Raw genomic sequence first — 21,109 nt, 5'->3', positions numbered from 1 at the left:
TCGAATGTTTTATTGAAAAGCTCCGTTTGTTTTCAGTTATTACTGGATTAGCATATTTAAAGTTCTGTCTTTGTTTTCAGTGTAGCCAACCTTTTTGAGTGTACATAAGAAGAGATTTGTTGCATGTTTCACGTAAAACATGTTTCGTACCTTTAAACACGTAACCAGTTTAGGACGCCTCGTATATCCATTAGGTATGTTATTTTTACAGTAATGTGATTTTGCTGATTACATAGCCGGATCGCTTGAACAACATATACAGTAACATTCTTATTCATACACACGGATTTTCAAAGAAAATGCTTTAATATCTGAAAGGAAATACACTCTTTTGAAATTGTTTCTTTACAATTCAATAACTAATATCATTAGGAACATAAAATCTTACCGAAATTCTGTATAACCAATGAGAATAATAAATGAAACTGAAAGAGAAACATGCCATTTTTTGTACAACTTTTGGTAACACTATGGTATAGTGAAAACACATTTCACTCGTTTATTTCCTAATTATTTACATTTGTACTTACCTCTTATGCATAGCGGAACATTTTTGAACGTGGGATTATGTTTTGTCACTGAAAAAAGCGTAATTTTTCACATTACAAGTATTTATTGTTCGTTGCTAATTCGCTTTCGTTACACACAATATGGCGGGCAAATCTTGCCTCACCGTTGTCTATCGTCAGCTGATATGCAGTGTTTCCAAACTTATGAACCAAAAAATGCCACACAAACTATTCACAGAAGGTTTTTAAGTGAAAATTGATCCACAAACCATCCATGGAAGGTTAGGTTCAGTTATGTTAGGCAAACATAAAAAAACAAATTTGAAATACACAAACTCTCACACGTTATCTTGTAAAACTACCGCGTGGTTGCTACACTAACAGGGGGTTACATAGTCGAATGCACGGAACATTTGATTTATGTAGTCGATGGTAATGGTGGCAAGAGCTATCGTGCATTGGAGATACATTAATGTCGAAAAATACATGATATACGGCCCAATTAGTTGAACGAAGGGAGAAAACACTTCCACGAGCTTCCGAAAGTCTACAGAAACTCAGTTCCGTAAGTAGTTTCTCCTGTAAATTTGAAGAAATGTGTTTTCACTATACCATACTGTTACCCAACTTTTCTATTCGTACACTTAATAATATAAAAGAAAAAAGTATATGCAGAGCAAATTGATTGACATTTCTAATACGAGGGAGAGTCCGAAAATAAGTTTCCCCTGGCGACTGTGGACAGAGATGGGAAGGAATAGCAAAAAACGTAAATGAGAAAAGGAATAGCATACTTACTTTATTTTTCCACATAGGAACCCCGGACATTGACATTTGTCATACCGCTTGATAAGCTTCAAAACACGCTCTTGGAAAAAATGAGTGTCCTGTATACGGAAGAAGTGTTGCACGAAATGTGTCACCTCAGCATTGCTTCTAAAGCGCCTTCCTCCGAGAGCCTTCTTCAAAGCCGGAAACAGATGGAAGTCACTTGGCGTGAGATCGGGACTGTACGGTGGATGGGTAAGGCGCTTCCAACCAAGGGTTGCAAGATGGTGTTGCGTAGCCCTTGCCGATTGCGGTTTCACATTGTCATCCAACAACAGCATGCCAGATGTGAGAAGGCCAGGCCGCCTACGCAGAATAGCCTGCTTCAATTTGGACAGGGTGTGACAGTAACGTGCAGCGTTGATGGTTCCTTGTTCCAAAAAGTTCAGCAACAAAACACCATGGGCGTCCCAAAAAACTGTGAGAAACACTTACCTGCCGAGGGAGTTGTCTTGAACTTCTTCCGGACAGCAGATGACGGACGTTTCCACTCCATTGACGTGGCCTGCGATTTTGGTGTGCTATGGTGGACCCACGTTTCATTCCCCGTCACAATCCGAAAGAGAAACTCATTTCCTTCCTGGTGATAACGCATGAGATGCTCCAAACTGCATGAGATGCTCCATATCTGGCGAGCCACGACTGAGAGGCACCTCCCATCGTTTGGATGCACTCCGCTCACGCCATCTGTTGGATCGTTGTCGTACTTCACCCACTGGTGTATGGGTGTCTGTTGTGTTCCAACACGGCCTGGTTTCCCCCATTGCTGTACGATTTCCCTGGCAAAACTGGGGGGGAAACTTATTTTCGGACCTTTCCTTGTACTTTGATGGATCCGGTAACGGTTCCAATTATTTTATGCTTTCTCCTACCACAAAGACTAATTATCGTAGAATTTTGGAAATCATTGTCACACGAAATTTAAACTTTCCTTAAAGTAATGAGCACTGTTTGGACTCGAGAAAAGTTATTCATGTTGAAAAAAAAACAACTTGATAATTACCTTACACACTTCTCATGGACAAGATATTCTCTGTCAAGAAGCGACAGTAAATATCGTAGAAGCGTGGGAATGAATGTAGAAGTAAATCGGAACCTTAGTAGAATGCATTTAGGGACTTTATTTTAATGCTAAGAGAACCCAACCTAACCTAACCTGCCTAACCTAACCACGAAAGCATATATTGAACAAAACCTTAAGTAATCGCTAAAACTCCGCAGTATGTGTTAACAGACGTACATCGAAATCGAAACATGTAAAAACTGCATACGTAGCATGATTAAATCGCAATAAATCAAAAGGAACTTGGGCCGCTTATTTTATTCCACTCGGCTTGCACAACAGTTTTCAACTCTTGTTTGGACTTGACGCCTGCTTTATGGACTCGCCTCTTCAAAATTGCCCATAAATGCTCAATGGGATTTAAGTCTGGACTTTGAGCTGGTGTTTGTAGTAGTTTGGGCACATTCCATATTAGCCAATTCATGTTAACTCGCGCCTTATGCTTACTGTCATTGTCTTGTTGGAATCTGTAGATTTGCGACATGTCCATTTGTTGGGCACTCTGCTTTACATTGTTCTTCAATATGTCCAAATAGACATATCAGGGTGGCGACAGACCTGGAAAACCGGGAAAAGTCAGGGAATTTGAGGTGTCAAAAAAAGTCAGGGAAATGTCAGGGAATTTCGTCTTTTTTTTTTTTTTTAATATATCGTTATGGAACTCTGCACGGGAACAGGAAATCTCATTCGTAAGTTTCAGCCTCAACTTTTAGGCCCCTTTTATGCACACCACGGCGCCAGAAACCAGTGATGGCAGGAGCATTGAGAGAGAGAGAGAGAGAGAGAGATAGAGATAGATAGATATTTCTTTCGCCCAGGCTTCTCGCCAGGAATTTTAAATTTGAACACTCTTTGAAGGAAAATTGTTATAACTCGGGCACTATGGGAGAAATCTACTTCGGATAACTTTTGTTTTCCAGCTAAAACATCAGAGCATGCAACAGTGTACAATTGAGAATGCCGAACCGAGGAAGGGGGTTTGGGGGGCATGACCCCCGAATTTCAATGGAAAAAAACATAAAAGTCTGGAGTTTCCCCCTCTTCTCCCACTATTTTGGGGAGAAGGCGCGAACTTTAGTATTCTTTTCAAAGAATGGAAATTTCTCAAGAGAGTGAAACATGTTTCATGTTCTTGGGTGCCATACAAGTTGAATAATAAGCCAAAATGTCATTTATTTATTTTTTTTACGAAAAATAGGTAATTTGCATTTTTGGAGGAAATTTGTTATGGGAGCAAACTACTTCGGACAAGTTTTGTTTTGCAGCTAAAACATCATAGCATGAAACCGTGTACAATTCAGAACGGCGGACCGAGGAAGCAGGCTTGGGGGCACGACCCCCGAATTTCAATGGATAAAACATAAAACTTTGGAATTTGCCCCTTCTTCCTCCACTATTTTGGGGAGAGGGCGTGAACTTTAGTACTCTTTTCAAAGAATGGACATTTCTCAAAAGAACGTAACATGTTTCATGTTCTTGGGTGCCATACAAGTTAAATAATAAGCCAAAATTTGATTTTTTTTATGAAAAATAGGTAATTTACATTTTTGGAAGTAAATTTTTAAAAATCGGGCACTATGAGAGCAATCTACTTTGGATAAGTTTTGTTTGGCAGATAGAACATCAGAGCATGCAACCGTGTATATTTCAGAACACCGGACCGAGGAAGGGGGCTTGCGGGGCGCGACCCTCCAATTTCAATGAAGAAAAAAATCTGGAGTTTGTCTCCTCTTCTCCCGCTATTTTGGAGAGAAGACGCAAACCTTAGTATTCCCTTCAAAGAATGGACGTTTACAGAGAGAATGAAACATGTTTCATGTTCTTGGGTGCGATACAAGTTGAATAATGAGCCAAAATGTGAAACTCTGTTTTTTACTAAAAAATAGGTAATTTGCATATTACTCAGAAAATTGTTATAACTCGGGCACTATGGGAGCAATCTACTTTGGATAAGTTTTGTTTTTCAGCTAAAACATCATATTGGACATTAACTTTACTCAGTGAGAGATTAATGACCATCTCTAATGAGTTTAAACAGACAGGACAGAGAGTGGCGTTAATTTCATTGCAATACTAGTGTTGCAGTAAATTTAAGGTTGGGAGCATGCACTTGCCAATTTTTGAGGTATGCCTACTAGGTTACCTACCTAGGTACTCTGATGATACCATATGGTATCATCGGGGGAGTAAAGGTTAAGCCTCTAAATATTACATGGAAAATGCATTGAATTATCATTTTTTTCTTGTCCATATAGGAGTAGTAAGGAAACTTGTCAACAGATGGAGGGGATAAGAGCCGGTGGCGCCGTCCGATAGTTGTCGGACGTCGTAGTAAGGCATTTTGTTGGGCAAACTGAAGGAACATTGAAACAAATAGGTTCCATTGATACATACAATTTTTGTTGAATATCCCCACCCGACTAAGTATCTCACTACAACATGCGACAGAAATTGCAACATCCTACAAAAATTTCATGCATAGACAAGAGCTTTAGACTGCAAATATGCTGCTGGAATGTATTACTCTTCTGGCTCACTTTACCTTCTTTAATGAAGCAGTGCTTACGAAGGTCTTCTTTCATCATCCTGACGTATTACTGATTTCGCACAAGTTAACCTACGTTTACAATGACATTGCACTATTCTTAGATATCAAGAAGAATCCAACCAAACGGGATATATATTTAATACTATCACGAAAAAGTGAAACATAAATCTGCATTGGTGAACATTATAAAAATTGGCAAGTGCATGCTCCCAACCTCAAATTTACTGCAACACTAGTATTGCAATGAAACTAACGCCACTCTCTGTCCTGTCTGTTAGTAGGGACATTGATTTTTCGCAAACGCCAAAACCGTGAAAAATGGTAATTGCTGTGAAGTTAGGTTTAGGAATGTGCAATGATGTCTGGACACATTTTTCGCCCATTAGAAATATCGAAATAATGCGTATTTGGCATAAAATGCGAATTGTTGGCGTTTTTAGCATTTTTTTTAAAGAAATGTTCTAAAACAACGAAAAATTCCATGAAATCCAACATGCTTGTCTTTTCTAGGCCATGTTTGTGTACATAGAACATGCAAGTTTTCCAACATTTTATTCAAGAGTAAACTATAGAGTTATACGTACATGGAATAATTCCGACAGCCACATTAAATCATGTAAAAGTGGCAGGGTTCTAACAGAAGATCGAGTGCGTATCTACTATCACACGGGAGCAGCATCTTTAGTATTTGTCGCATGAGATATGTTTTGAATTACCAAGCTAAGTGTGCACCATCGGCATTTGTCGAGTGACTAATAATGGAGCTCAGTCGTTAGGGCGTCTGACTACTATGCGAGAGACCTGGGGTCGATCCCCTGCAGGGGAGAACCGGGATGTTTTCCACCTATTCAAACTGCTCCGGCACCACCCAGCATCATATGAAGCTGGTACCTTGAGGAAACTTTGAGGGATAAAGGTAGCCAGGAGCATGGTGCTGATCACATCACCCCCACCTTCAGCCGTGATCAAGAAAGTGTGGGGCCCTAACTCCAAACCCCTATACACCTTCATGGAAAAGTGCAGGGGAGCTATTTACTTTTACTTCCTCAAAAATATGTTCCAACATATCAAACTGTCTCGAAAATACGTAGACCATGTGACCTACAATTTAAGATAATAGTTTAAAAGCACAATGGCGTATTAAGTTTCAGTATATTTGGCAGATAAATGTTCTAAAACAAAAACGCGAATTTTGGGAAACGTAACACTAACAAGTCAAAAAAATACAATGCCAATTTTGGTGCCATAATATATCGGTATTGGTCACATGAGATTGATTGATTTTAATTCTTTGGGTGCGTCGCCACTTATGGTCATTATGCACCCTTCAGTATATACAGGGAAATTTGCATTATCTAAAATCCATACCTTAAAATTAAAAAAAGGGGTGTGGAAAATAACTTTCCCAAAATAACTTTCAAGATATCAAACTCTCACGAAGAGGCGTAAGCCATGTGACTTACAATTTGAAACAGTAGTTTTAAAACACCATGAAGGTATAATTTGAGATATTTGCCAGAAAATGCGCTAAAATGAAAATGTGAATTTTCGTTAAAATAACACATTATAGTAAAAAAAAAAAAGAGAGAAAGAAAATACACCAATTTAAAAGAAAGTAACAAAATATCAAGGTCCCTACCGATTAGGTATAAATAAAACAAGAATATCAGTTGTAATTTATTGCATTAGTAACAGTGATTCCTAACCTAATTTTTGGCATAATCACCACCGTTGTTGTGGCATTTGTCGTAGCATGGCACTAAATTTTGTATGCCCATGGTATATGTGTCTGACAGAAAGGACTGGAACTATCTCTACCGCAATGTTGCTGTGAAATCCTTGCCCTGCCAGTGACATCTTCAGTTAAACAAAGAGATGAAAGTCTGTACATTCAAGGCCAGGGCTGTAAAGGAAGTGGTCCAAAATCTCTCACCTGAAGTGATGGAACACCCGCGTGTACTCAGCTGTATGGGGTTGTGCACATTTGATTGGCCTTCCGTGAATTGTCTGCACCATCGTCTGACCATACTATCATTCACAACATCTTGTCTGCTCACGATTGCTGATTGCTCTGTGCCAAATTCTGAGCGTGCAAAAATCTGATTACTACACGTAGGCTACATCGCAGTCGGTGGGAGACTGTATGAGAGCTGCAATATTTAACCTAGAACTTTCTTAAAATGGCTGCATTGCAACTGTACCAGATTACAGCTACATGCCACTTCTTCCTGCCTGCATGTGTGTGTGTCGCTCTCCGACCACTAGTGCTGCGTATAGGGACCATTGGACCTTTTTTCAGGATGCCCCTCGTAGATGAACTTTCAGAAGCTTTTATTATTAGAGTGTTCCTGTTTTAATGTGTGGTTAGCTAAGTCAGGTACCTATACAATAAAATTCTATAAATTGCTTGCGTTAAATTTCTAATATCTACATACACTTTTCATCAGCATTAATGGTATAACTGCATGTTGTCAGTTTCACAGTACTTCACTTGGATATACTGTACTGAAGCAGAAATCCCATTGATAATGTAAGGAAATATGACACCAGTGGAAATATCAACATTTAATCCTGAGAATGTATAAGGAGACTGATAAATTACAAATTGCATTACTTAATCAATCACCCTTCACTCTTATCTCATTTAGTCGTAACTTTAAAAATAATCAAGTATTTTATTTTAAACTTACTGCGTATGACAACATTCCGTAATCCTTCCCTAGCTGTGAATTGTAATCATTTTCCAAATTCACTATTTTGCAGTTTGAATTCAAATCATAGAGAATAGAGAAATTATGTCAATTTCATAGAAGATAATATTGGTACTTAACAAAACCATACGTGGATCTGTATGAGTTTATTATTTCCATTTGTAAAAACATCGATTTAGTTTAGTTTGTAATTGTCAGGGAAAAATGTAAATTTTGTCCTGGAAAACGTGGAAATGTCAGGGAATTTCATTTCTGCTTGTTTGTAGCCACCCTGCATATGCATCCATGATCAATAAACTGGATGGTACCAACACCTTTGGATGACATACAGCCCCAAATCATTAATGACCCACTACCGTGTTTAACTGTTGGAACTGTGTTAATGTGATCATTATCTTTATTTGATTTTTTTCCAGATCCTATTTATCCTATCTGACCCGTATATATTAATCTTGGACTTGTCTGACCATATGACACTATCCCAAAATTCCTGGTCCTTGTGGATGTGCTCTTTCGCGAATGAAAGTCTATTCCTGCGATTCACCTTATTTACATATGGCCTCTTTTGTGATATTCAGCCATGATATCCATGCTTCCACAAGGCACGTCGGACAGTTTGATCGGACATCATCTTGCCAGCAACATTTTCTACTAACGGTCGTAACTGAGGAACACTTTCTCAGAGGTTTTCTCGCATTTTTAAAAAAATAAAGCGTTCATCACGTTTATTCAACCATCTCTCTTTTGGTTTTCTCGGCACATTCTGTGTTGAACCTTCCTCTCTACATTTGTTTACTATGTATTGAACTGTGGAGTGTGATTTATTGACTGTTTGTCCAATTTTTCTTAACGAATAACCTCTTAAGGGCCAAAGTTATAATAACATCCTTCAGATCGGAACTAAGTTCCTTCACCTTGCCCATTTTGAACACGTTGATAGATAAACGATAGGCCTACAACAATACCTACACCAGCATTCCGCTTGATGGGGAGCGTGCCTGCATGTTCAAACTTGTTACAAAGTTGCAAACTGCACGAAATTGCCCGAAATGCGGTGGCACTGTATGCGAGGAAGATTGAAACTCTTGCCTGTACGAATAACAATGTTGCATGAAACAGCATGTTTTACACTTTGAACATACATTTTTATTGACATTTGTTGGTGAAACCTTCATTAACATTAATTTCCAGGTACATATGAAAATAGTTATATTTACTAGTAGATATGACATTTTTTCCTTGAAAATTCTATGTGTACGAATAACAATGTTACATACTGGAGCTCTCCAGATCACGCATGGAAAACACATAGAATTTAAGGTTTTGCTTTATTTTCTTCTGTATTTGCACATTAGCAACAGTAACAATATTTTGTACTTCTATATATATATATATATATATATATAATTTGAGGTACCTATTTGGCTCAAAGGATGTGTATGTTTAAGGTCAGTGCCAAAACTGGAGGGGGCTATTTTCACTTGGTAAACAAAGCATAGCATTAGGAGGCAAAATGTGGGGAGTAACTGTTCCCCCTAAAATCGTTGCCACTCTTTTAGATGAAGAGGTACAGTTTTGCACCAGGTATGCATTTATTTCAATGTCATTGGAATATAGACTTCCATGTATTTCTTATGGACAGACAACTTCAACTTGAAGTTACAGCTAATAAAATAAAAGCTTTGACATTTCCGAACAGTTGGAATTAGTACAAAACACTTTCTTCTCCTTCTATCTAACCCAACCCAGCCTAACATAACCTAACCTAAGATCGCCAATGATGTCATGTCCGCCAATCAGATTGCTTAAAACTGTAGTGGCAGCAATCACTACCTTTCCCCCGAACACAAGCATAATCTTCAACCTGTTATGTTCCTGTCCATGTATTTTTCAAAGACCATCGGAAGTTTGATATTCCCAAGAGAACAAGCAAAAAAAAAAAAAAAAAAAAAATACTCCCATAAGTGTAATGATAAGTTTCCTCCCCCTCCTACAACCATCCATCACAAAGACGTCTCTTTCGCCAGGTTGCAGCTGGGAAAAGTCAGTTCGTTCTGGTTTGTCGCCACTGGCTGGACGTGGAAACTATCCCTCATGCCCTTAAGGCTACAATAAGAGGATTCAAGAAATGCATAAAGGAGACAGGAAGACTACCAAGTTTGAAAGGCTTTCCAAAGATATACAAAGAGTAGATAAATTAAAGACCAGTAATGAACTTCAGAAACAATATTTTGGAACCCTTGGAAAATAAATTAAAGTAAGTTATTGAAGTGTTAGTAACATAGCAAGAAAGAACAGTGAACAAGTAGTAGACCTCATAAAAGGACTTTAGTTAAATGAGATGAAGACGACAATGTTTAGCTTAGACGTGAAAAGTATGTTCCCGAGCATCAAGAGGAGACACGTTTTGGACATTATTAAAAAGAGAATGGGACAAGAAATTATAGGAGAATGGGATAGTGAAAGGGTAGTGAAGGCACTGGAAACCATTTGGAATAACGGTTACAGTATAATAGGAGATAATGTGAATGAGTGAAGGACTAAATATAGGTTCTAGCCTAAGCCCAGCATTGTCTGAATTTGTTATGAATGAATGGGAAAAGAAAGTGATAGAAAAAGGAGGTGACAAAATAATTCTGTTTTGCAGATATGTGGACGTTTGTTTTGGCAAATGGAAGGGAACGAAGAGGCAGCTCGACATTTTTGCCAAAGAAATACAAGATGAAGAAAGAGGGATATTATTGGAACTTGAAATAGAAGAAGATGACAAATTAAGCTACCTAGATATATTGATGAAAACGAAGAGAGGACAAGAAATTGAAACTGCTTGGCATCAGAAGAAGTGTGCAGCAGGGGTATTCTGCCACAAAAGAAGTGATGTAAGTGAGGTGACAAAAATAAATTTTATAAGGAATATGGAGGACAGAATCAAGAAAATATGCATGAAAGAATGTGAAAAAGAAGGCAAAATAAATAGCCTATGGAAACAGCTGGAAAAGAATGGCTATGAGAAGCAGGATAGACTGGACATAAACAGAAGAAGGAAGAAAAGTGGCAGGGGAGAATTGGAAGAGGAAGAAAAAGAGAGAAGGTTTGGAATAAGGAGTATGGGGAAGACCACAGAAAAGATATGCAAAGTGCTTAGGAAAGCGGGAATTAAAACTTACAGGAAGGGAGGGAGAAGCATCTTAGGAATAGTGAAGAATGCAAGAAAAAGGAAAACAGAAGAGGAAGGGATTATCTACAAAGTGAAATGTAAAGAATGTCAGAGTGTGTACATAGGAGAAACGAAAAATAGGCTGAAAGACAGGTTGAAACAACATAGGGATGATGTACGACTTAAGAGAGAGAGAAATGCAATATTTAAACACAGGAGAGAAACAGGACATGACATAGAGTGGGATGAGGCTAAGCAGATAGGAAGGGAGAAGAGAAGGCTAGTGAGAAAATGGAAGGAAGCCAAGGAAATAGAGAAGAAAGGTGAAGAAGACACAATGAACTGGAATGCGGGACTGAAGTTAAACAAAGAATGGAAGAAGGTGTTAGAGAGAGTGGAAAGGACAAGAGAGAAAGAGGAGAGGAGAAGGGAGAAAATTGAAGGAAAAAGAGTGTGAGATAAAAAGTACAACCACATTCTATATGGAAGTAATTATGTTTAGCCTTTTAGGTGAAAGTACAGTTGGCAAGTGAAAGCAACCTGCTAGAAAGTTCCTAACAACTTTCTAATAGTCTGGAGGGAGTAATGTTTGTGTATACAGGTATATAATGCCCTGTTTTTGTATCTTGTTACTTTTGTACTTGATACAGAGTCTGAAGAAGACCTTGCTAGAAGGTTGAAACGTTACTGCCTTGGTCAGCATATTTAGTTTTTCACAAATAGGATGAATAATTCATTCTACAATGGGAGAGCCAAACTGTTGGCAGTGAAGTGGACACAGGCTGCTCTCTGATTTGAGTCTGAACACCACCGATGTTTGCAGCTCCATCAAAGCCGAAACCCACAAAATTATTCATATTCAGGTCTAAGCACTTGTAGGTGTTCAAAATTGTCTGTCACAGCATCAGCAGTCATGTCATGTATCGGTATGAGACAAAAAGGAAGTCTTCTCTTCTCGGACACAGCTGGATTGCGGGGAAAAAAAATAACGTGCAATGAAAAGTGTTTCGTTACCGACACATCTGATGTTTCATCTCCCAATACGGTATAATGATGACACTCCTTTATCTCAGACACATTTTTTTTTTTTTATCAGCTAACGACCAGCTTTTATCACTTCGTTTTGGATAAACAGATTGAAGTAAGATGTGTTCTTACTGCGGGTTTAGAAATGATTCTTTAGGGTTCCCAAACTCTTTTGTTTTGCAGCACCATTATTGTTTCAAGATTTTTCCCCGGCACCTATCTAACATTTAGTGTGGTTAGATTGTTGCTTAAGTTAAGAAATAAACATATTTCAAATTCAGAAACATTTTATATGTAAAATGTGCTAAATGAGCACATACAGGTATTTGAAACAATCATATTATTGGTTATAATTTACAATTGTAAATTTAAATTCTTGACTCAAGCACTTCTAGTATTCATATCGAAAAGGTAAATGCTGATTTCTAGTGTCAGTTAGGTGTCTCCAATCATGGAATGAACAAAGTGTGGATGGTCCGATTCTAAAACCATGCATAGACTAGCCTAACATGTAAGTTTCATTGCAAATATTGGAATTTTTGCAGCGCCCCTGTAAGCCAGCCCCAGGGTGCCACAGTGCACACTTTGGAAACTGCTTTAAGGTGTTGTTGCCTACCTTCACACCTAACCTTAAGAAAGCCGTGTGACTTGTGACTTGGATCTATAAAACTTAGGAAGATTTCAGACCGAAGCGAAACTTAGGAAGATTTCAGACCGAAGTGACATATGTCACTTTGGAATAAGCCAATGAACAACACTTTGAAATGTTCTGCAGATAAAACGTTTTGGTAATATTCCCAGTATGACTCCACCTCCTATTCAAGAATGTTTCCTTTTGCACTTTCCAGAGAATCATCTAACTTGTGGTGCTACCAAATGCTGATAAATCTTTAAACAATGCTCACGCTCGTTACCTGACAACATCGAAAGCACAAGAAAAGTTTACGTGCAATATTATCAATAACAGAATTATCCCTCAGCATTACAGAATATTCTCTGCTCTGCCTCGATAATTATTTCTCTCTTAAAGTACCCAGGCTGGATAAAGTTTCTTGTGCTTAACATTTAAAGTGGTTGGAACTGTTCACGATCTGGAAGTAAAGAAATTCATGAATAGAAGATTGGTGTGATAGAACATCACTAAGAAAGAAAAAAAATCTTTAACCTTTTGAGTCCCAAGGCCATTTTCACATGTAAGCCTCTCGGTCCCGAGCCGATTTTGAACAAAATGCAGAGTTTCAATTAAATGAGTGTAGATCGGAGACTAATTGCCCTAGAGAGATGAGTGATATACCGTTGTACGCGGAATGAACCAGAGATTCAGACGATATATAATTTATGCACATTTGGCGTACATATGGAGGGGGAAAGGGGGGAAATCCCCTGAAAATACTTTTTTTAAAAAAATGGGGTTTCTCCCCCCCCCCCTGCGTCCCCCGAAAAAAAGGATATGAAAAGTTCAAAATGCACATAGAAATTATTGCTGGCATGTAAGAAACAGAAAAATATTTGCATCATTGTCATATGACCAATGTAACTTGAGTTGTACCACCAAAAGGAATGATCGGCACGCCACTGATTGAAGCTTCAAAATGCAGCGGTACCTTGCAATGACTATAGCTCAGAAACTAAATGCCCTAGAGATATGAAAGATATACCTTTCTACGCAGAATGAATCGCAGATTCAGACGATATATAATTTATGCACATTTGGCGTACATATGGAGGGCGAAAGGGGGGAAATCCCCTTAAAAATACTTTTCTTTAAAAAATGGTGTTTCCCCCTGCCCCTCGAAAATATGACAAAATGCAAAATTTATGCAAATTTGGCGTATATATGGAGGGGGAAAGGAGAAAAAAATTATTTTAAAAAATTGTCACCACCCAAAAAATGTCCTTGAACTTGGGCACAAAACGACACCTACGCACAACATTCACGGACAAAAAGCTAGAACGCAGGGAAAAATGAATGCAGGTTCTTTCAACTGCTTGACATTCTATTTTTAGACAATGCAGAGTAACCTTTAAACAATGCAGAGTAACCTATGTTCAACCTTGTGGAACACTTGTGCTCACAAACAAAGGTTTCCTTCAGCGCGCTTCGAAATTCCATTCTCACAACGCAGATTCAACAACCAGTCTTCCCCCTCCCCCTGCTTGCGCCCTCACGGAAAACTTTCATTTTGACATCGGATACTGATAAACAAGCTTCCTTCGAATGCATTAACAGGAGGGAGTGAAAAAGCATTGCTTTAGAACAACAAAGCCGGTCTTCTTTTGTCGGCAAAAATTTGACCTTGAAAAGAGACGCAAAAGAGAAGTCCCTTTTCCCACCTTTTCCCCTCCATTTTCATGAAGACAAAAAAATGCAAAAAAAAAAACATTTCTGTCAAATACATGTGTTAGGAACAATATATAAAAAAAATCGAAATTCTAGCCAAAAATAGAAAAGTTATAACGTAAAAACTATGACCTTGACACAGGGTATCTCGATCGAGATACTTGGGACCCAAAAGGTTAAAAAAAATCACAACCAGGTCACTCCGATTACCTAGATAAACCAGAGTATACGCCGCTGCTGTATAGATTTAAATAATGAAATAACGGAAGATGGAATAATAGAGGGAGGGAACAGCAAGACCACCAACTTTTCTGGTTTTCTGTTTGATGCTTCTCAGTCTCATGACTGCCACTAATGGATTGACTTTGTGTGGGTTTTCTGTATACTTATGTCACCACTTTGTGCAAACATGTTACCTTCCTTCCTCCAGTCTAAATAATCTATAACACCAACAATCCAGTTTACAATGGGAATGAGCAGAGGGAGGCACAGAACTAAATTATTCTAGATGCCCTTGTTACAAGGCAAGCTCACACCCTTTTCACAAAAGTAAAAACAAAACTCACAAATATAGGACAAACTTTACAGACTTCACTGTACACTACACCTGTTGCAGGCTGAGACACCTACCAATACAATTTCAAAAGCAACTTTACATTTCTCAACGACAATCACACACAAGGAAAGGCAAGTCCCACGGGACTCAATTGTCAATGCAAATGTTCTATCTTCAAATTCTAAACAAATGGAGATCTTTTGGCATACAACCAATATTGCTATATTGAGAATCTTTTTGATCGATGTGCAGAATTTGGAAGCAGCCACAAGAATGCAAACTCCAACAGTCCAACGACAATTTCCTCAGCCAACTACAAGTGCCATCCCAGTATGAGATAAACCACTTGCATTCTAACCTCAGTCACTTGTGGGAGCTGCTTAGCAATAGTAGTGGTCTTCAGTTCTTTAACAAACCAATTTTTTTAATAATAATGGAAGGAAACTATTTGATTGATTTCGCAAGATATTAATTATTTATTTTACTCTGCTACCAAATGATAAATTTATAATGAAATTGTTTGATCTCCATCTCGTTTCCAGAATGCAGTGTTCTATCAGGTAAATAGAACGCTGGCACTCTCAAATCAAAGCTAATGGTGCGTGCAATTGTTATAACTGAAATTTGAATTATTTACAATTAAGTACCTAATGAAACAACTACTTTTTAGAGAGGCTTCAATATATCAGCCTTTGCAATCATACAAACTTTAAGCGCAATGGTGACAATGGTTCAATAAATATATCATGTCAAATTTAAAAGGGCTCTCCTGAAAAAATTAAAAATTGGACATAGAACATTTAGTTACATTCTCAGTGACAAATGTCAATATCCTCACATCACTTTAAGCAGACATCTCCAACCCTGCTTTGGTTGGTTGTTGGCCTGTCCACGTACAATCGAGCAGCACGTGCACTGGGAGAACCATATGCTCACAACCATTCAGGGCCTGATAGTTGCATGTAAGCAGCATTGAAGGAGATTTTAGCATAAATTTTTCAGTTGATTACTCCAAATGTCAACCCTGAATACCTCTGACATGGTGGAGCCTGGACCGCAAAGATAATTTTCCCTGCCACTTTACATCAAAAGCTGGTCTTGCCCAGACCACTAGACAAGGTGGAGCCTCGGCCACCAATAAATACTCCTCCCAGGCACTTGGTTTATATCTTATTTCACGCTATAACCACACATATTGACACCTTCCCCAAACACATGCTGAGTTCAGGAACTACTGACAGGTAAGCAATTACACCACTATGAGGATGGAGACAGAATCAGTCTCTGAAGCATAGGTACAAATGGAAACAAAGAAACAGTGGTTAAAAGTCCATCAATTCAACATGAGTCAATCACCACTGATTAACTCTTTAGATGTTGTCACAGTTATCTAGTTTGTCAAAATTAACACATTGACTGCCACGGTAGAAAAAAAATTCCTTGGGGTCACAATAGGGTTACCAGATTGCTGTAAGGAAAATTTAGGACATTAAGTTAAAATGTAGGACACAAAACATTCTCAATAAATAAAACATATTTCTATAGAACACGTTAGAAAGTAGTAGAAAAATGATACTTTTCAGTTTTAAAAAATGAATTCTCAATGAATTTTTGAATGCAAAATTTCAAAACTTGATCATACTAATCATTTGCACCTCTTTGCATAATTTAAGTGGTATTTTTCAGAGAAGACAATTTTTATCAAAATTTCATGTTTAGTCAAACTACAGGGTGACAGAGATGTATACCCATTTTGGAATGAACATTACACAGTTAATTGTACACCAAACTGTATTATTTTTGTTGTATAATGTGTGTGATTTATTGCCATTTATTTTACATTTATTTATTTATTTATTTATTGCAGTTGCCATGGAGTCGTGGTTCGTGGAACATCACGTGTTCATGTATGATGCCTATGTTGCAACAGAGGTTCAGCACCTCGTGGTGTTTTTGGAGTTACAGTGCCTGTGGTTCGAAACTGCTTAACACATTTTAAGATTGTTTTGCATGTTGGAACTGATCCATGCCACCTTATGTGGAAGTGCCAGCGGGATAACCTCTGAGCTGCAACCACTGAGTCGCCGTTTCTCACATAGGCATCATACGTGAACACACGATGTTCCACTGACAACGACTCCATGGTAACTGCAATAAATAAATGGCAATAGATCTCACACATTATACAACAAAAATAATAGTTTGGTGTACAATTAACTGTGTAATGATCATTCCAAAATGGGTATACATCTCTGTGTCACCCTGTATATTTATGTTAGAGTGGACACTCAAACTCTCTGAAATCATATGGACCAGTACCAAACATTTTACAGACTTTACAATATATATATATATATATATAGGGTGACTGGTAAATAGATGTATTCCCTGAAAGGGGTTAAAGTAGAGACAATTTGCAATAAATTTGACCATATGATACCCCATCCGAAAATTAGTAGTTTTCGAGATAATCAAATTTCAATTGTTTTTTTTTAAAAATGACAATTTTCCACATAAAAAGATGAATTGAGAAAAAACTGCTCATTGTATGGAACTTATTTCAGCATTTTCTGATAGCTAACAAATAAGTGGTTCGTTAAAAAAAAGTTTTTCCCAAATAACAATCACATGTAAGTAACGGGTGGGTCTAAACTTACAAGTGATGATAAAAAAAATGCACTCTTAGTTTACTTGACAACATATTAATAACAAAAATGATATGACACGAAGCGTACAAATTACTTAAATTACTTCCTTGTGACATCTGCTATCCAACAAGGTACAAATGTTGCTAACATTCACATTTGTGTACAAGAAATAATACTTCATTCATCTTCATGTGAATGGAATCAGTGAACAATACAATTAAAGAACATTACACGTCTTGGTCAAAGTGGGCACCTCCATTACGAATGCAGGCACACAAGTTTTTACGGACATTTGGTCTCTTAACTCGTGATGTGATGGTGTCCTTGAAGTGTTGATCAGCTGTTAAGATTCTCTCCCTGAGCTCTTCTTGCGAGTTTACCGGTGTCTTGTCACGTGGCTCCAAATGTAAAAGTCGCAAGGCGTCAAATCAATCGGGGGATCGAGCTGGGCAGTCATCATGCTGATAAATCATGTCACGTCTTGTAGGTAGAGGCACATCCTCCAACAACATTGCCATCCCGTTCCTCAAAAAATGTTCATAAGTGATGCCATTTAAGATTTGGGGCAGGAAAAATGGCTCGATCAAATGATTGTTGATTACGCCCATCCATACTTCTGCCTGGGCGTTCGACAGTGGCTGGATGAAAATTACCCAAAGAAATGGATTGGTCGAGGTGGCCCAATTCCCTGGCCGGCTCGATCCCCCGGTTTGCCTCCTTGCAACTTTTACATTTGAGAATATAATAAAAACGTTGAAAGTAATATGTTTCTTGATGAATAGATGAAAAATTGTTTTTTTTTAGCTATTTTATGTGCATGAGTTTTGCAACTCACGCAACACCAGAATCAATTATTACGTTGCACGGCACGTGAGTTATATTTGGCTCTCAGCATATTTATTGTTTTGTTTTTTCTAAGCATTGAGTCTTTGTTATTTGCAACATGACTCTGCTGTATAGTTTTGTAAACAATATCGTTCGAGGATCTGGCCAGCAAAATTCAAGGCCAAACGCAAAATTGGAAAAACTTGAAAACAGTTCATGAGGGAAAATGTTTTTTTTTTAATTGTTGTCATTTGATCCATGCTTTTTAAATTGTTCGTATTAATTGTAGCAATAACAGTACCACTAAATAAGATTTTCATGAACCATCTGCAAAATTTTGTCCATGGTGCCACTCTTCACGTAACATATATGTTATAGTGTGAGTTGCCTATGCACTATGAGGCTCCCAAGGTAAAGAGACGTGCGAGTTAAATACGCTTCACACGGCCCCTTGCTTAAAACTAGCATACAACTCGCCTGTCAGTTAACATGTTAATGTTATCTTGAGCTGTATACTTGAACTAATGTCAACATATGCTGATTAATCTTGGTAGTCACATTAGCCCCATCTAGTTCGCTGCACTTTTTGACTCTCTTTGCACCGATGCATCTAGTTGGTCACACGGTGCAACACCAAGTTGTCTAGTTCGTTGATTTGGAGTCAAGTAGTGTATTTTGTGTCTGCACTGTTTGCACTAGGTTCTGGGTCGGTGTATGTGTGGTGTATGGTCACGTGGTGAGTGCTAACTAATCAAATGAACATTAAAGCGGCAGAGAGGCATTTGTTGAATCTTCTGAACTTGAACACTGCTTTTCGTCTACTTGGTTGAACGTCATTTCCTTGCACTACACCGAGTGTCAAAAAGTGCAGCAAACTAGATGAGGCTATTCAGTGTTTACTATAACATGTCAATGTTTATCAGGAAGCTAATAATGCATATATTTCAGGCAACAGTTGGTGGAGATCATCACTTTGCACGTCATGTATAGCCCGGAAGGATGTGACGGAGGTCATTGTGAGAGACAAGAAACCAGTGTTTGCAACTTCTGCTTACAGACTGGAGAAAAATGTGGAAGAACATTGTGGGGTTGAAATCTTACCTCGTTCCATACAGTTAAATTCAAAACAGTTTATGAGAATACCAGAGTCATATTTTGCTCCTGTTAATTTGGCATACATTACACCATTGAAACCTGTTCCCGTTGGCTTACCCACAACTCACCCAGTGAAAGAGACACCAGTAGATGATAATCTTCATCGTGAAAGTGTAGAAGCTCCTGCTTTTCAGATTGAAGAAAAAAGGGCTGCAAGGTTAATAGTGATTCGACGAAAGAAAATGAAGAAGCACAAGTTGAAGAAATTGAGAATTAAGATGAAGTTTGAATGGGCCAAAGTGAGGCAGAAAAGAGAGATGAGGAAAGAAAAAGCATTTCAAGCTGAACTAATGGCACAGATTAAAGAAGCTCAAAAGTTTGATCCTGAAGAGTATGCTCGTAATCTGATAAGGAAGACAAAGGAGAGACCAATCCCTCGCTACTGGAAAGGACGTCGGCTTCCGAGATTTATTGTGAAGCAGAAATTAGGACTTGAGTAGATAATCTTATATCACGATCCTTGTCAATGTAGAGAATAAAGCCATAGACTTGTATAATTGTAGGTATGTGTGTAGTTTCTCATATCATTCATGATCAAATACATCATTAAAAATATAAGTTGTTTTTCCTGTTGTAGGGATTCAGCATAATATGAGCTGAGTGCAAGAAAATAAATATCCCTATTTGTAATGCATTACTAAAGTAAAAATGTCTGTTCTTAGATTTGTTGCATTGACCTTGGTTTTCTAAACCTTTTATGAAATATTTACTTACCACTTCCTCTTTAATTTCTAAACTCATTTTTTTTTTACTTGAAAGCAGTGACAAGACACTATCAACTAATTTTATTTATTGATTGATTGAATGTAAAATTGTGGGTGTGTCAGCATTTAGGCTATTTTGAACCCGTCACATTATACAGGACCCAACCTCTTACCATAACTAAAATAAATATGTGTCTTAGGACTAAAATATTCTTATCTGGGTTAAAGGCTGAGGCTGTAAAGGGGCACTCAGCAGATATAAGAACACATAAGGACAACACATACACAGTCCTACAGAGGATTATGCTGGCCTTAGATCCATATGCCTGGGCATCGTTGGCCTGCAAAAAGCAGTTACCGGGGTTACAGCACCTTGAATAACGTAGTGTGGTAAATGACCCAAGAAACTGGTTCCCCAGACGGATGAGAAACATAGATGGCAGTGCGATCAATGTCGGTGCTAATTTTCCTATGAAAGTAATGCGGCTTTGTTAAGTTTTTGGAATATATTATGTGGATTTGTTTGTCTTGAAAGACGGTACGTGAATTGATGGAAACAGTTATATTTGTGGAGTGATTTGCAGTCACGAAATGACATTAATTTGGAAAGAAAAGTAAAATAAAATTAATAAATAAATAGCATGCGTAACACAAGAAGAAACATCGCAAAGTGATTCCGGACGTCAGATGTTGGATTGTGTACTAGAGTTTATTTTTCTATGTTATTAGAATATAAATAGTATCCTGAGAGATATTTCATACCAAGGCGACAAACCACAAGTGTCGCTTGGAAGCGAGCAGTCCGTAATCAATGCAGCCTTTCGAACCGTAGGGACACAAGCTCTGACTGCACCATTTCCTCAAGGAGATTTTAGACCAAAGCGACATGCGACAAACGATACGAGGATTTCACACCAAAGCGACATGGGTCCTTCGGTCCAAAGCAACTTTCACACCGAAGTGACACATGTTGCTTGGAAACGAGCCAATCAAGAGCAACATTTCACATCGTAGCGGCATGATGGGAAGCACAGGTCA

The 21,109-nt window shown here is 38.1% G+C and overlaps 1 protein-coding gene across 1 annotated transcript; it reads left to right on the top strand.

Annotated features, from left to right (window-relative positions):
* The first annotated feature begins 86 nt into the window (after positions 1 to 86).
* On the top strand, positions 87 to 20,015 carry LOC145998427 (uncharacterized). Its single transcript, XM_083134833.1, has 2 exons — positions 87 to 194; positions 19,161 to 20,015. The coding sequence occupies exons 1-2, from the start codon at positions 140 to 142 to the stop codon at positions 19,805 to 19,807; spliced, it is 702 nt and encodes a 233-aa protein (XP_082990959.1). The 5' UTR covers positions 87 to 139; the 3' UTR covers positions 19,808 to 20,015.
* Positions 20,016 to 21,109: the final 1,094 nt, after the last annotated feature.

Source organism: Lepisma saccharinum, chromosome 14 (genome assembly GCF_977018435.1).
Source record: "Lepisma saccharinum chromosome 14, izLepSacc3.1, whole genome shotgun sequence".
Lineage (NCBI taxonomy): Eukaryota > Metazoa > Arthropoda > Insecta > Zygentoma > Lepismatidae > Lepisma > Lepisma saccharinum.
This window is presented reverse-complemented; position numbering and strand designations above follow the sequence as displayed.

What these genes read in the sequence shown, in the direction of transcription:
- LOC145998427 (XM_083134833.1), top strand. Translation starts at nt 140, where the DNA reads ATGTTTCGTACCTTTAAACACGTAACCAGTTTAGGACGCCTCGTATAT. An exon ending in ACGCCTCGTATATCCATTAG is followed by an intron (nt 195 to 19,160) that starts GTATGTTATTTT and finishes CATATATTTCAG; the next exon opens with GCAACAGTTGGTGGAGATCA.